This window comes from Drosophila albomicans, chromosome X (assembly GCF_009650485.2).
Source record: "Drosophila albomicans strain 15112-1751.03 chromosome X, ASM965048v2, whole genome shotgun sequence".
In the NCBI taxonomy this organism is placed as follows: domain Eukaryota; kingdom Metazoa; phylum Arthropoda; class Insecta; order Diptera; family Drosophilidae; genus Drosophila; species Drosophila albomicans.
The window spans coordinates 23508021-23521503 of record NC_047627.2 but is presented as its reverse complement, the minus strand read 5'-3'; the positions used below and the strand labels follow the sequence as shown (position 1 = coordinate 23521503).

The following is a 13483-nucleotide window of genomic DNA, read 5'->3' as shown; positions in this document are numbered from 1 at the left end:
AGATAATCAATTGTAATTAAATAGAGTAGACTTCTATTCCTAATGAATGCAATCTGTATACACATTAGAAACCTAAAAAGACTTTACACAGTGATTGAGAGTGATGATGATATAATTAAAAATGATACAATACAATTGATAATCCAATAGAACTTAGAATTTCGAGTTTAGAGCTTGGCAAAGATGGGCTTCTCGTCCTTGGTGAGCTGAGCTGCGACAGCTTGAGCAAAGTCCTCGGACTGCAGATACAGCTTGTTGAGGACACGCTGCAAGATAATTAAAGAAATGCACAATTACAAAAAAGGAAATGGAAATTGCCATCTTCTCATCACTCACAATATGATCGAGTCCCTGTTGATTCGTGTGCTCCAGCGAATAGACCATGTTCTCTTTGGTCGCCTGCACAGCAATTGGACTCTTGCTGGCAATATCTTCGGCCACCGCCAGAGCGCCCTTAAGCAACGCCTCCTTGTCGGCAAACACGCGACTCACCAAGCCGCTGCGCTCGGCTTCGGTGGCCTCGAAGCGACGTCCAGTGAAGCAGAGTTCGCGAGCCAGCGACTGGCTACCAATGGCCTTGGGCAGACGCTGTAGGGTGCCCACATCGGCGGCCATGCCAATGTCCACCTCCTTCACCTGGAAGAAGGCATCCTGAGTGCTGTAGCGAATGTCGGCAGCCGTGATCAGATCGACGCCAGCGCCAATGCAAGCCATGTGCACCGCCATAATCACGGGCTTGGGACAGAGTTCGACGGCTGTTATGGAGTCCTGATACAGCTTAATGGTGCGCTCCAGCACGACTCCCTTGCGTGCTACATCATCGCTGTCCGCCAGCTGTTGCCCCAAGCTTAGCATCGAGGAGAGATCGATGCCGGCAGTGAAATGTTTGCCGGCCGCCGAGAGAACGATGGCACGACAATCGGGATTGATGGCCAATGCCTCGAAGCAGTCTTTGATCTCACTGGAGAAAGGTGGTCAGTTTTGTGTTCATTAGTTTTATTTGATATACACCATGCACTTACAGCCACATCTCGCGATTGATGGCATTCAGCTTCTTGGGACGATTGAGTTCGACATGGAAGACGAAGGGTTTGGGGGAGGTAATGGCCAGCGTATTAAAGTGCGGCACTGTGGCACTATGTGACGCGTTTGTCGTGTTGTTGCGTTGCATGGCTGCGAAAACAAAACAAATGTTTGTAATGCAATTGACCTGTTGATTGCTTGGACTTTGCTCCTTTGAACCGTTTCTTGGACTTCAATCGTACAGACTCCCCGTTGGCTGTTATCTGGGTCGCACAACTTACCAACGGCGGAGAGTCGTGGTGTTAGTCTGATAACGTTTGTAAGTCTCTGCATCGACATTTTGAGAGCACTATTCAACAATCGTTTGAAAATGGTTTCTTTTATAATTTTTAGCGGTTGTTGACTTGTTGATTTCGTACAGCGTGACCGTACTCTCACGAATATACTGGTAGTGCGCTATACTATCATGAATATACTTATTTTACAGTCCATGCGCTTTGGTCACACTGCGTTTTTAGGTACGCGCCATAATTACGACGAGTGTCGTTCAAGCAAGTGCATTTTTGTAGTGCGTTCAAATATTAAATTAATTTCTTAATTTACGGTATAAAGTGCATTTAAATTGTGTGTAGAATTGCATTGGCTTGCAGAAATTGGTTGAAGTCCCGTTATCGTAAGTTTTTTTTGTACACGCAGTTCAAACACTTGCTGTTTCTTATTGTACCAATTAGACTACACAACATCATAGTGGAGACTGCCAACTCGCGCGCCTGTCGATAGACAAGCGATCACCAGCACAATCGATTTGTGCAACACATACGTCACAGATGACCAACGCAAAGATGTACAATAACAAAAACACAAATGACGGCATGGCATCCGCTGTTGACTTTGATGTTATTGCGATTATTGCTGTTCCTAATGATAAGCAAAGTGCCCGCAACTGCACTTGAACACAGCAAATAGTACGCAACAATGAGCAGCGATACAGCCGCATTGGAGGTGCTTGTCTTTGGCTCCGCCATTATTGACTTCATCTGGTAAGTTGCCAAAAGAAACAACAACAAGCAGTTCTTAACATTAAAATCTTCTAGCTATACGCCACGCCTTCCCGCTGCAGGTGAGACACTGCATGGACACAAATTTCAAAGGGGCTTCGGCGGCAAGGGCGCCAATCAATGTGTTGCAGCTGCGCGCCTAGGCTCCAAGACAGCTTTGGTGGCCAAGCTGGGTGACGACAGCTTTGGGGCCGATTACCTGCAGCAGCTGCGCCTCGAGCAAGTGAATGTGCAGCACGTAGAGCGAGTGCCAGGTGAAAGCACTGGCATTGCACAGATCGCTGTGGCCGATGATGGCGAGAACAACATTATCATTGTAGTGGGAGCGAATAATTTGCTCAGCACCGACGATGTTGGCAATGCTAAACAACTCTTTGAACAGGCCAAGGTGCTGGTCTGTCAACTGGAGACGCCAGTGCCGGCAACTCTGGAGGCACTGCGTCAATTCAAAGGCGTATCCATAGTGAATGCCGCCCCAGCTTTGGCACAAACGCCTGCAGAGCTGCTGAAGCTCGCGAGCATCTTGTGTGTCAACGAAACGGAGGCGGCCCTGATGACAGGAGTGGCCAACATTAGCAGCATTAGGTAGAGTTTATGGAGCAGCTGAAATTCCCAAACGATTAATGATCCCTCATCTTCTCTCTTGTAGTGAAGCAACTTCAGCAACGGAACGACTTATTGATCTGGGCGCCAATACTGTCATCATCACTCTGGGCAAACTGGGCGCTGTGTGTGCCCACAAGGAAGCTGATCGTCTGCATTCGCAATATGTGGCAGCTCCTCAAGTGCCGCCCGAGCTGGTGGTGGACACCACAGGAGCTGGGGATGCTTTCATCGGTGCCTTGGCTCATCACTTGGCCCGCTATCCAGAGCGTAAGCTGGTCGAGCACATTGCGGCTGCCTGTGCGGTGGCATCCAAGTCTGTGCAGCTTCCGGGCACACAGGCAAGTTTTCCACGCGCCTGAGCGAGACGGCAACAGCAAGGAGAAAGAGTGAGCGAGATCAGTGCTGCCAGAAGTGAGCAAAAAAAGCAGATTGCTGCTGAAATTGGCTAAGCGGAATTACCTGTTGGTTGTTCACAACTATATTTACTATATACATATATTGTTTTTTTTAATTACCCTCTAGTGATAATTATAATAACCCAACAACTAGCCAGAGCACTGTTAAAAAAAACAATTAAAGCGAGTTATGAGTTTCATGTTTGTTTGTTACATTGTTTAATCGGCTATTTTGTGTGTTGTGTTTTCAATTGCAAGTATAAAAAGAGTCGCCAAACAGCTAAACTGGCAATTTTTCATTTGTTGCTGCTGCCACTGCTGTTGTTGTTGTTGGTATTATTATGTGTGTGTGTGTGTTGTTTGTCTAACGGGCTCTTCACTTCTTGCCCGACTTCTTGATGCCACCGCCGACAAGCGGCCCCTTTTTGGCCGCCTGCTGTTTGGCCGCTTCCATTGCCTTTTGTTGCTCCTTTTGTTTCTGCTTGAAAGCCATATCATCATCGTCCAGCTCCTTGCCCTCCTTCTTGGGCGCCTTCAATGGCTTCTTTTTGCCGCCTTCACGTCCAGACATCTCCTGCAAACATGCAATAATTATTATTAATTATTTTTGTACTTTTATTTTAAAGCGCTCACGTACTCGCACGTTTTCCCAACTTTTCTTTTCAGTGCTCGTTAGTCACTCAAATATACTGAATGCCAAGTTTGCATGAGCTACTTTGTATTGATTTTGTTTATTTTACAACACTACAAAGTCAACACACATGTGACCGTCCCGCCAAACCAAAATTTGTTATATTGTGGGTAAACAACAAAAATATGTCTACACATAAATGTGTAATAAAACGAAAGATTTTTTTCAACCAAATAATAATAATAAAATGGGTTTTTATGTAATCATAAAAATTTAGATTTGCATTATCGATTGCAACAAAAAGCAACACTTAAATACTAAATTCCGATATATTTTTTTTTAAGTTTGTCGACAATCTTTATGTTGACATTCTTTAATAAAATATTACTTTGAACTCAGTAACAGATTTAAATGGATGAAAAATATGCTTATTATGTTTAAAATCAACCTAAAATGATCCAAACAGAAGTTGCTTATTTAAAGAAATTGACCTCATCGAATAAAGTGTTACCATTCGAGCAATTGAGTAGTATATTTTGCTAAAGCAAATTAGTATATTGTAACATTGAACTTGTGGTCACGCTGCTGTTGGCGATTTACCTACACTTCACGAATTGCGTTCGTTAAGTGAGCACGCGGCTTAATTCAACGCCAAGTGGGAAATTCTATTTCTGCAAAAGAAGTTTTTATTCTGTGACTTTTGTAAGAAGTTTAATAACTGAAGGTATTGTGCTTTTCTTTACTACAAATCATGTATTTTTTTTTTAATTTGGACTTCGAACTACACCAACAATGATAAAACAATGGGCAGTGCAAAGTGTCCATTAAAATTGCCATTGATTTTTTTTCCTTCACGTTCACCTTGCACTAAATTTTAGTTATGTAATGTGCTAAATTTTTTTTTTGTGTGTCCGGTGTTGGTTTAAAACTAATTTGTGCATGAATTATTAACCATTGTAAACATATATTATAGAAAACAATAGAAACATGCAAATGTATACATTTTGTTGTACAAAAAGAACGCAAGTTAGCAAAAATCGCTGAATCGAAGGTGCGCTTACATAACCACAAAAATTGTTCGATATGACCCAAAGTGGTCAATTAAATTGACGCTGCCTATATTGAGCAGCAGCTAGCAGCATCTATACAAATTGTTGTCAGGTAAAAATCGTCCTTCTTTTTCTCTTCCTTCCACCTGCAATGTGTTCTAACCTAAAAAAAATTTTCGCAAGAAAATGTCGAAAGCAAGCAGCGAAAAAATGAAAAAAAACGGTGCCACACAAGCAAACTGACACACACACACGCATGCAGAGAACATCTGTGCCATCTGCGCTGTAATGAATCTAATTGATAATATACCTATCCGTTACAAGTACTTTTTCGTTATTTAGCAATTGCTACTCTTCTACTTATTGTTAAAAGTGTGACAATTTTGCTGCTATAGCGGCTAGAAAAGCGGCACACACACACGCATACATACATTTAATTCCATGTGCTTATCGCGCTCTCTCGCTCACTCTAACGCCTCGCCATTTACACGCGCAAGCTTCCCATCGAGCTAGTGTGTGTGTGTGATAGAGAGTATATGGGATTTTTTGCATTCTCCCTTATTCTCAGATTTTTAAGAGTGTCAATTGTCATTACATTGGTGGAGAGCTGCTTTTACCTGCTAAGAAATCTCAAAACCGGTTGCTTTAAAATGCATAGTACTAGACAGCATTTGCTGCCGTTGCTCTCTGTGACGTCAGCAGGCAATGAAACGCGTCATGCAAATTCACTGCCACATGTGATTTGTATTTGTATTCGTATTGTAGCCATTGCCCTTTTGTTTGGCCTTTTTTTTTAGCGCCATTTTGAATGTGTTGTCTAACTGATTACATGCATCGATTACGACGCTAAACGTCCTGTCAGTGTTGTGAAGCAGTCTCATATTTTTGCTAATGTCATCAACCAGGCGGTAAACAAACTGTTCAAACTGTTCCTATTGCGTATGCGTCAGCGTCTTCGATAACTACCCTAGACGAGACGACAATTCTCATATTCGATAAACTCAACTCTGCAATTATATTCCGCCTAACAACAACGACGCTGTCGCAGTTGAAAGCATTTGTTTATATTCTACGTAAACATTTAAAGATGACATCTTTTTTCGTACTTAGCCCATTGATCTCATTTCACCGCACTTGTACTCGATTCGCTGAAAATAGCTGCAATTAAGTTTCTTTATTTTTTCTATTTTTTGACCGGCAACTCCGTGACATTATTTAGGCTCGTTCGCTCTCTCGAAGCGTTGGCAATTTGCCTAAAATGTCTATCATTCACATTTGTAGACAATCTGTTTTTATGTAATTGTCGGCACAAGATAAGGACAGAAGGCCTTGAAAATGTCTTATATAAAATTGTTTTATTAGTGTGTAGACTATCGGCGTTTATCTAATCGTTGTACGCACTTTCAATTACGCGGCACCTTCCGCCTACAAAAAAAAAAGGTTCTCTTGTGACGTCGCAATTGCCTCGAACACATTTAGCAGAGAATAGCAGACAGAGCGAGAGAGAAAGAAAGAGTTGGTGGTCGCTGCGCAGCGTCAAGCTGAGCAGAGCAGCGCGCAGGCAGCGCAGCTCATGCGTCAAATTTTTTCCTCCAAGTCACATGCTACGTAGCGTACGCTATTGATGCGGGCGACGCGACGTCAACGTTCATGGTATTGTGGTCGCGTTGCCAACTGAGTAAAAGTTTACATTTTTGGCAAGCATTCGCATCATTTGGTTAGCTTTTGAAGGCGCCGCAAACCTCGAAAGGGGTAAATGAAAAACAATTGAAATACGGTTGTATATGTACATACATTTATTTATGTAAAGATTTGGCCTAAAATATGTTTTCCTTCATATATGTACATATTCGTAGCATGCTTTCCTCGTCACTCTTACTTCCTTTTCCCTAGTCTGATTTGTGTTGAAATGAACTCTTGTTATCGCCTCGCTTTTGCCATGTTATGCAATGAGATTGGCATTGAATGAATTCTTTGCTTGTCAGTGTTCAAACACACATATATATATATATATATATATATGTATATGGTTGATAAGGCCGTCTGTGGTGATCTGTTGCCCACTCTCTTGCTCGCTCTTGATCTTTTGCGTATGCGCGCACACACGTGCAAAGGCTTTGCAATATATATTATTGATGAGTACGCGAACATGGCCATTGGCCACTGTTGCCAACTGTTTTTCATTACCGTTAGAAACGCTCTCTCTCTCTTTCCTTCTGACGGCTCTTGCAACTGTTGCGCTGCCGCTGCGACGCTTAAGAGAGCGAGAGAGCTCAGCTGAACTTGAATCTAACGCTGCCGCTGTCGCTGCCCTCTGCCAGCTGCTAGCTGGCAGCAGCGACGCTGCGCAGCACAGGCTAGTTGGCCGATTGGATTGTGCGAATAGTTCACAAGCAATTTAGTTGCCGTCCGGTGCAGACCTTTGAGTTCGCAAGGAATAAGGATAAATAATTTTTTTTTCGGTGCTGTGATATAAAACACAAACAAATTGTACGTATTATAAAATATTAAAGCAACTTTAGCTTTTGTGCATAAATACAAATTAAATCAAATCAAACATACAACATAAATAACAAAACTGGCAACAATAGTTTAGTGGTTTTTTGTTCATTATTATCTGGAATTAATCAAGCAAAGCAGAAGCAATAATAAATCCATATATTTTTTTATTGTTACATAAACGTGCAAAATCATTGAGAAGCAACTATAGCTAAAACAAAAAAAAAAAATACATAAACAAAAGCTTTTATTTTGTGTGATTACAATTCAATATGAATTAGTTAAATATTTTTTTCTTGTGACTTATGCAGCCACCATATAATAAATAGTTATGCAATCGAGAATGAATCTAATTGAAATAAAAAAGACTTTCGCACCTCTGTGCAAAGTAGTAAACAAAGCAAGTTCCCAATTCAAATTCAACTCTAAACTTAACAGAACTTCACACGTGCTAAGAAGTGTCTTCAAAGTTGTTACATCACAACGGCCGCGCGTGCTCTTTGCAAAAGCTCTTTCAGTCTCAGCTGCTGCTGCTGCCCCTGGAGCAGATTAGATAACAGGGCGAATGCCTCTGCCTCTGCCACCCGCCCCTGTCCACACTTCATGCGCTCTCTTGGCTGGGTTCTCTTTCAATTGTGCGCTCTCTGTCACTGCTGTGCTAAATTGTTACATAAATTTAGTTTTCGTCAATGAAAAGCGGCCTAGACTGGGTACAGATGGTTGACTACTAATTTAATTTTGCGCTACTTTTTTGTGAGCAACAACAAATCAAAAGTGAAACGAAAGAACAAAAAACGCTTTTAGCAATACACTTGAATTCTAAATATAACAGCACAACAACAACAGCAAGGTGCGAAAAGAAAGCTCTCTCTCGGTCTCTCAACTGTTGTGGTCAATGTCAACTGTAAGAGCTACAGCGTATTCGTATTGCCATCCCCTTTCTACTAGTGAACGCAGAGGTTCTCTCTTAGCTTTGCAATAAAAGCGCCATCTATCGCCTTGTTATACAAGCAAGCAATTATGCAATGCATGTGGGCGTGTAGATATGTACAAGTGTGTGTGTTTGTGTGCTCATTGCCAAAAATCGCACCAAACACATTTACACAAAATAGGAACACGTTAAGTAAATGCTCTATTTTGACCTTTGTGCTCTCAATTGTGTGTATCAATAGTATTTTATTGTAACTGGTTTGCACTGCATTCATTTAAGCGAAATTGCATTGCAAGTAAAAGTCGCCATGATAAAAACGTGGCAACCAAAACTGATTCATAAGCAAAATGTGTGCGCAAAGGGGAAAAAACCCAACCAGTTTTTGCCGCCAGCGGCGGCTCCACATACACACATACATAGACACGAATACAATGAGCGCACCAATACATTAATAAACAATTGAAAAGCCGCTTGGCAACGCGACGCGCTCTGATGTCAGTGTATACATATGTATATAGAAAAAAAAACAACAAATTAACATAAGAGTTTTAAATGCTGCTGCTGCTGTTGCTGATAAATAGTGCCAGACATGAAGAAATTCGAGAAGCGACAAAAAACAAAAAAGAATTGGCATATGAGAAGAGTGTCGCTGAATAATGCCGGTCTGATATTTATTTATGATATGAGCGTGTAGACAACTAGAATAATAATGAGAAAACCACAAATTGTATTGATTAACATGCTTGCTTAGTCTAACCCACATACTTTAAGTTACTACTTTCACCTTACTTAACCACATCTGCTTACTCACTCACTCTCACTTATTTTACCTTTATTGCAATGCTCTTCGCGAACTATTTCGATAACCGATCAATCGATAGATTGTCCGCTTACTTGTGTAGGCGGCGGTTTCGTCGATTGGAAACTGTTATCGCAGAGTTTCGATTGGTATTGTTTTATTTACATTTTGTATTTTGTTTGTGCATGGCTAATATTTTGTGTGGCTTCGGTTTAAAAACACTTATTCCATTGTATCGTATAAGTTTTGTGTGTTGTAAAGTGAAAAAAGAAAAACGTGCAAAACAAAAAAAAAAGTAATCAAGATCCATCAACCATAATCATCACCATCAATCACATTAACCAACTAACCTAACAATCACTGCATGCGACAATAAATGAGAAGACGAACGACATTCAAGAAATGAAAAATATGTGTCGATTCAACAAGAAGATGAAGATGAGAGTTGAGATTTTAATGGCAATCGCAATCGCAAAATTTGCAGCAAAATGGGCAAGGATTTTGATGCTATGGGATTCGTCAAGGACTTCGCTGCCGGAGGCATCTCCGCAGCCGTCTCAAAGACTGCCGTCGCTCCCATCGAGCGTGTGAAACTGCTCCTGCAGGTTCAGCACATCTCGAAACAAATCACCCCCGATCAGCAATACAAGGGTATGGTTGATTGCTTTATCCGCATTCCAAAGGAACAAGGTTTTGCTTCATACTGGCGCGGTAACTTGGCCAACGTTATTAGATATTTCCCAACTCAGGCTCTGAACTTTGCCTTCAAGGACAAGTACAAGCAGGTGAGCATGCCGTAAATAGATACCGAGTTGGAATATTCCTCTAAACATTCAAATGTTGTTCGTTCTTTAGGTCTTCTTGGGTGGTGTTGACAAGAACACCCAGTTCTGGCGTTACTTCATGGGTAACTTGGCCTCCGGCGGTGCTGCTGGTGCCACTTCTCTGTGCTTCGTCTACCCATTGGACTTTGCTCGTACTCGGTAAGTCAGCAGAAATTCATTTTCTATTTGATGTGTAAATCTAATACCTGCTTCTTTTTTTGTTTAGCTTGGCTGCTGATACCGGCAAGGGCGGTGCTCGCGAATTCACCGGTCTGGGCAACTGCTTGACCAAGATCTTCAAGAGCGACGGCCTCGTTGGCTTGTACCGCGGCTTCGGTGTGTCTGTGCAGGGTATCATCATCTACCGTGCTGCATACTTCGGCTTCTACGATACCGCTCGCGGCATGTTGCCCGACCCCAAGAACACACCCATCTACATCAGCTGGGCGATCGCTCAGGCTGTGACAACCGTTGCCGGTATTGTGTCGTATCCATTCGATACTGTCCGTCGTCGCATGATGATGCAGTCTGGCCGCAAATCGACCGAAATCATCTACAAGAACACACTGCACTGCTGGGCCACCATTGCCAAGCAGGAAGGCAGCGGTGCCTTCTTCAAGGGCGCCTTCTCCAACATTCTCAGAGGCACTGGCGGTGCTTTCGTGCTTGTGTTGTACGATGAGATCAAGAAGTTCTTGTAAATTAAATTATTAAATTATTCAAAGCAACAACAACAACAACAAACCACTACCAGCTAATTATATTATACTACAACAACAACAAAACCATTACGAAACAACAACATCAATAATAATCCCAATATAATTATGAAATTATATTATATAATAACTGGAAAATAATTTAATTGCACTAGCGGCCACACAACAACAACGGCACATATGGAAGATGAAGAAGAAGAGAGGCGCCTCAAGAGGAGCTCTGAGACGAGACGACGACGAGAACATTATTATCATAGACAACCCAAAATTGTTATATTCTAATTGTAATAAATAGATAGTATTTTTGTCAGGCGTTGGTTTGGGGAGGAATCTCTGCCAACAAATCGAATCGCTCCTCCCAAGCACTTTCTTCTCTGCGGCGAAGCAGCCACGAAAAATGATGAGAGAGAAAGCGACAACAACATCGTCATTTCTCTCTCTCACTCTAAAACTGCAAACAAATGCAACCAACAAACAACCAAATCAACTGCGGTTGATTACAAAATATAAAAATTGATAAAAATAGTAGACCAAACTGTGTTTGATTTCGATTCCCCCTCTTTCAGCTTGCTTCGATTTGGATTCGTTTAAGGATTCGAATTTTGTGGAGATCAAAGTAACCTTCGACTTTGAAACGTCACCAACTAAACTGTTTTGCTTGAGCTGGAATCTCAGTCTGGTTTTTGATCTGCTCCGAAAATTATACAAAATTCTTTATTCGTTTTTAATTTTTTTTTCGAGACAAAATTAAATTCCAATTTTATTATCTTTTGTGCTTTGCTCTGTGAAAGAAGGAAAGACTAAGAGAAAGACACACACAACCACAAGATGGGCGATGAAGGTGGCGGTGGAAGCGGAGGCGGTGACCTGAAGTCCTTCCTCATTGACTTCTTGGCCGGCGGTGTCTCGGCTGCCATTGCCAAGACAGCGGTAGCGCCCATCGAGCGAGTGAAGCTCATACTCCAAGTGCAGGAGGTGTCCAAGCAAATCTCGGAAGACAAACGCTACAAGGGCATCATCGATTGCTTTGTCCGCATACCGAGGGAGCAGGGATTTGCATCGCTGTGGCGCGGCAATTTGGCCAATGTGATACGATACTTTCCCACTCAGGCGTTGAACTTTGCCTTCAAGGATGTGTACAAGTCGGTAAGTCATAGGGTCCGGGACTATTCCTTGCTTCTTTCTGGGTTATAGTGTTTAGGTTGGGATCTGTTCCCTTCTGCTTAACCGGATTATATATTAACAATTTCAAGAATTTCCTCCGGGTGCAGTTCCTCTGACACTGAGCAAGCACAATTTTGGGTGTAAGGGCCCAGTCTATTCAAATAAATCTTGACCTGGAAAAGGATTTCCAACTTTCGGAACTTTCTCTTCCTGATATCCCTTGCATATTTTTCTTAAGATCTCGCTAGCAGGATCTTATTTAAATGGGTTTTCCCTGCGACCCCAAACACCTGCAAACCGTACTTTTAGACCGGAATAAGTATAACCTTGTAAATCGGGACATTGTTTTGCAAGGAGAACTTCTTCGGTGGCGATAACAGCCACGTCAACTTAGCAGGCATCTCCTCCGGCCTAGTTCGTAGGGTTTTCTATAACTTTCTTATACTACTTTTACTATTCGCCTTGGGTCTCACTTTAGGTCTTCCTTGGCGGCGTGGACAAGAAGAAACAGTTCTGGCGTCACTTCATGGGCAACCTGGCATCTGGAGGCGCCGCTGGCGCCACATCCTTATGCTTTGTCTATCCACTTGACTTTGCGCGTACCCGGTAAGTTGTGATATTTCTCTCTCCCTTCTTACTTACCTTCTGTCTTTTCTCTCTCTCTCCCTTCTTACTTATCGTCCGTATTTTCTCTATCTTTTCCTTCTCACTAATCTTCTGCCTATTTTCTCTCTCACTAACTTTCCACTTTTTCTCTATCTCCCTTTTTCAAAACATGCTTTCTGTCTTTCTCTCTCCTTACTACTCTCTGTCCCTCTTCTTACTGACCTACCTTTTTCCCTCCCTTCTTACTAATCTGCCTTTTCTATCTCTACCTTGTTTCTAACCTACCATCTATCTTCCTCTTCTTATTAACCTTCCTTAATCTCTCTCCCTCTCCTTACTAACTTGCTAATTTCCTTATTAACCTCCTTCTTCTTTCTGTCCCCTCAGCTTGGCCGCCGATGTCGGCAAGGGCGGACAGCGAGAGTTCACGGGCTTGATCGATTGCCTGAAGAAGGTGGTGAAATCGGATGGCCCCATTGGTCTATATCGTGGCTTTATCGTCTCGGTGCAGGGCATCATTATCTATCGGGCCGCATACTTTGGGTTCTACGACACCTGTCGCGATCACCTGCCGAATCCAAAGAGCACACCCTTCTATGTCAGCTGGGCCATTGCCCAGGTGGTCACCACGGTGGCGGGTATTGCATCGTATCCCTTTGATACGGTGCGTCGTCGCATGATGATGCAGTCGGGTCTGAAGAAATCCGAGATGATCTACAAGAATACAGCTCACTGTTGGATGCTCATTGCCAAGCAGGAGGGAATTGCTGCGTTCTTTAAGGGCGCCTTCTCGAACATTATTCGCGGCACTGGCGGCGCTTTGGTTCTTGCCATCTACGACGAGTTCAAGAAATACATCTAACGCACACGCACACATTACCTTTAACGTGTTACCGAGCTGATCCCACCACCTGAATTGACTGAATTTCCCCCCATTTTTCTCTCTCTCACTCTTGTGACAAAATTCGAAATAGCCCAAAGCAATAGAAACTAATCGAAACAAATCAATCACTTTCCATACAAATGTGCAGCCCATTGATTGATGTATCTCCCGCAGTCTCGATTTGTGTCTGGCCATTTCGTTTAGTTAATTTCATTGAACAAAATTTAGTTTATGGACAATAAATTGCATTTTTACGATGTGTTGTGTGCTTTGGGTTTGAAACTGGGCTATAAAGA

General features: G+C 42.4%; 5 protein-coding genes across 6 annotated transcripts; 3 read left to right on the top strand and 2 right to left on the bottom strand.

Moving 5' to 3' along the window:
* Positions 1 to 94: 94 nt before the first annotated feature.
* Positions 95 to 1471, bottom strand: LOC117577974 (delta(3,5)-Delta(2,4)-dienoyl-CoA isomerase, mitochondrial). The gene is made up of 4 exons (XM_034263055.2): positions 1305 to 1471; positions 1023 to 1173; positions 337 to 961; positions 95 to 266 (listed from the first exon to the last, which is right to left on the bottom strand). The coding sequence occupies exons 1-4, from the start codon at positions 1360 to 1362 to the stop codon at positions 168 to 170; spliced, it is 933 nt and encodes a 310-aa protein (XP_034118946.1). The 5' UTR covers positions 1363 to 1471; the 3' UTR covers positions 95 to 167.
* A 394-nt stretch (positions 1472 to 1865) lies between these two features.
* LOC117577975 (ribokinase) lies at positions 1866 to 3490 on the top strand. The gene is made up of 3 exons (XM_034263056.2): positions 1866 to 2063; positions 2118 to 2666; positions 2731 to 3490. Exons 1-3 carry the CDS (start codon positions 1999 to 2001, stop codon positions 3044 to 3046), a joined length of 930 nt encoding a protein of 309 aa, XP_034118947.1. The 5' UTR covers positions 1866 to 1998; the 3' UTR covers positions 3047 to 3490.
* Positions 3271 to 3835, bottom strand: LOC117577976 (translation machinery-associated protein 7 homolog). Its single transcript, XM_034263058.2, has 2 exons — positions 3720 to 3835; positions 3271 to 3656 (listed from the first exon to the last, which is right to left on the bottom strand). The coding sequence occupies exon 2, from the start codon at positions 3651 to 3653 to the stop codon at positions 3459 to 3461; it is 195 nt and encodes a 64-aa protein (XP_034118949.1). The 5' UTR covers positions 3654 to 3656; positions 3720 to 3835; the 3' UTR covers positions 3271 to 3458.
* A 437-nt stretch (positions 3836 to 4272) lies between these two features.
* On the top strand, positions 4273 to 11069 carry LOC117568198 (ADP,ATP carrier protein). Of its 2 annotated transcripts, none has more exons than XM_034248667.2 (4): positions 4273 to 4437; positions 9476 to 9776; positions 9847 to 9974; positions 10042 to 11069. In XM_034248667.2, the coding sequence occupies exons 2-4, from the start codon at positions 9480 to 9482 to the stop codon at positions 10514 to 10516; spliced, it is 900 nt and encodes a 299-aa protein (XP_034104558.1). In that variant the 5' UTR covers positions 4273 to 4437; positions 9476 to 9479; the 3' UTR covers positions 10517 to 11069. The 2 variants fall into 2 exon arrangements, with proteins under 2 accessions (XP_034104558.1, XP_034104566.1); XM_034248675.2 differs by lacking the exon at positions 4273 to 4437 and adding an exon at positions 7098 to 7252.
* Positions 11070 to 11212: 143 nt separating this feature from the next.
* Positions 11213 to 13444, top strand: LOC117576971 (ADP,ATP carrier protein). The gene is made up of 3 exons (XM_034262152.2): positions 11213 to 11680; positions 12177 to 12304; positions 12692 to 13444. The coding sequence occupies exons 1-3, from the start codon at positions 11363 to 11365 to the stop codon at positions 13164 to 13166; spliced, it is 921 nt and encodes a 306-aa protein (XP_034118043.1). The 5' UTR covers positions 11213 to 11362; the 3' UTR covers positions 13167 to 13444.
* The last annotated feature ends 39 nt before the right edge of the window (positions 13445 to 13483 follow it).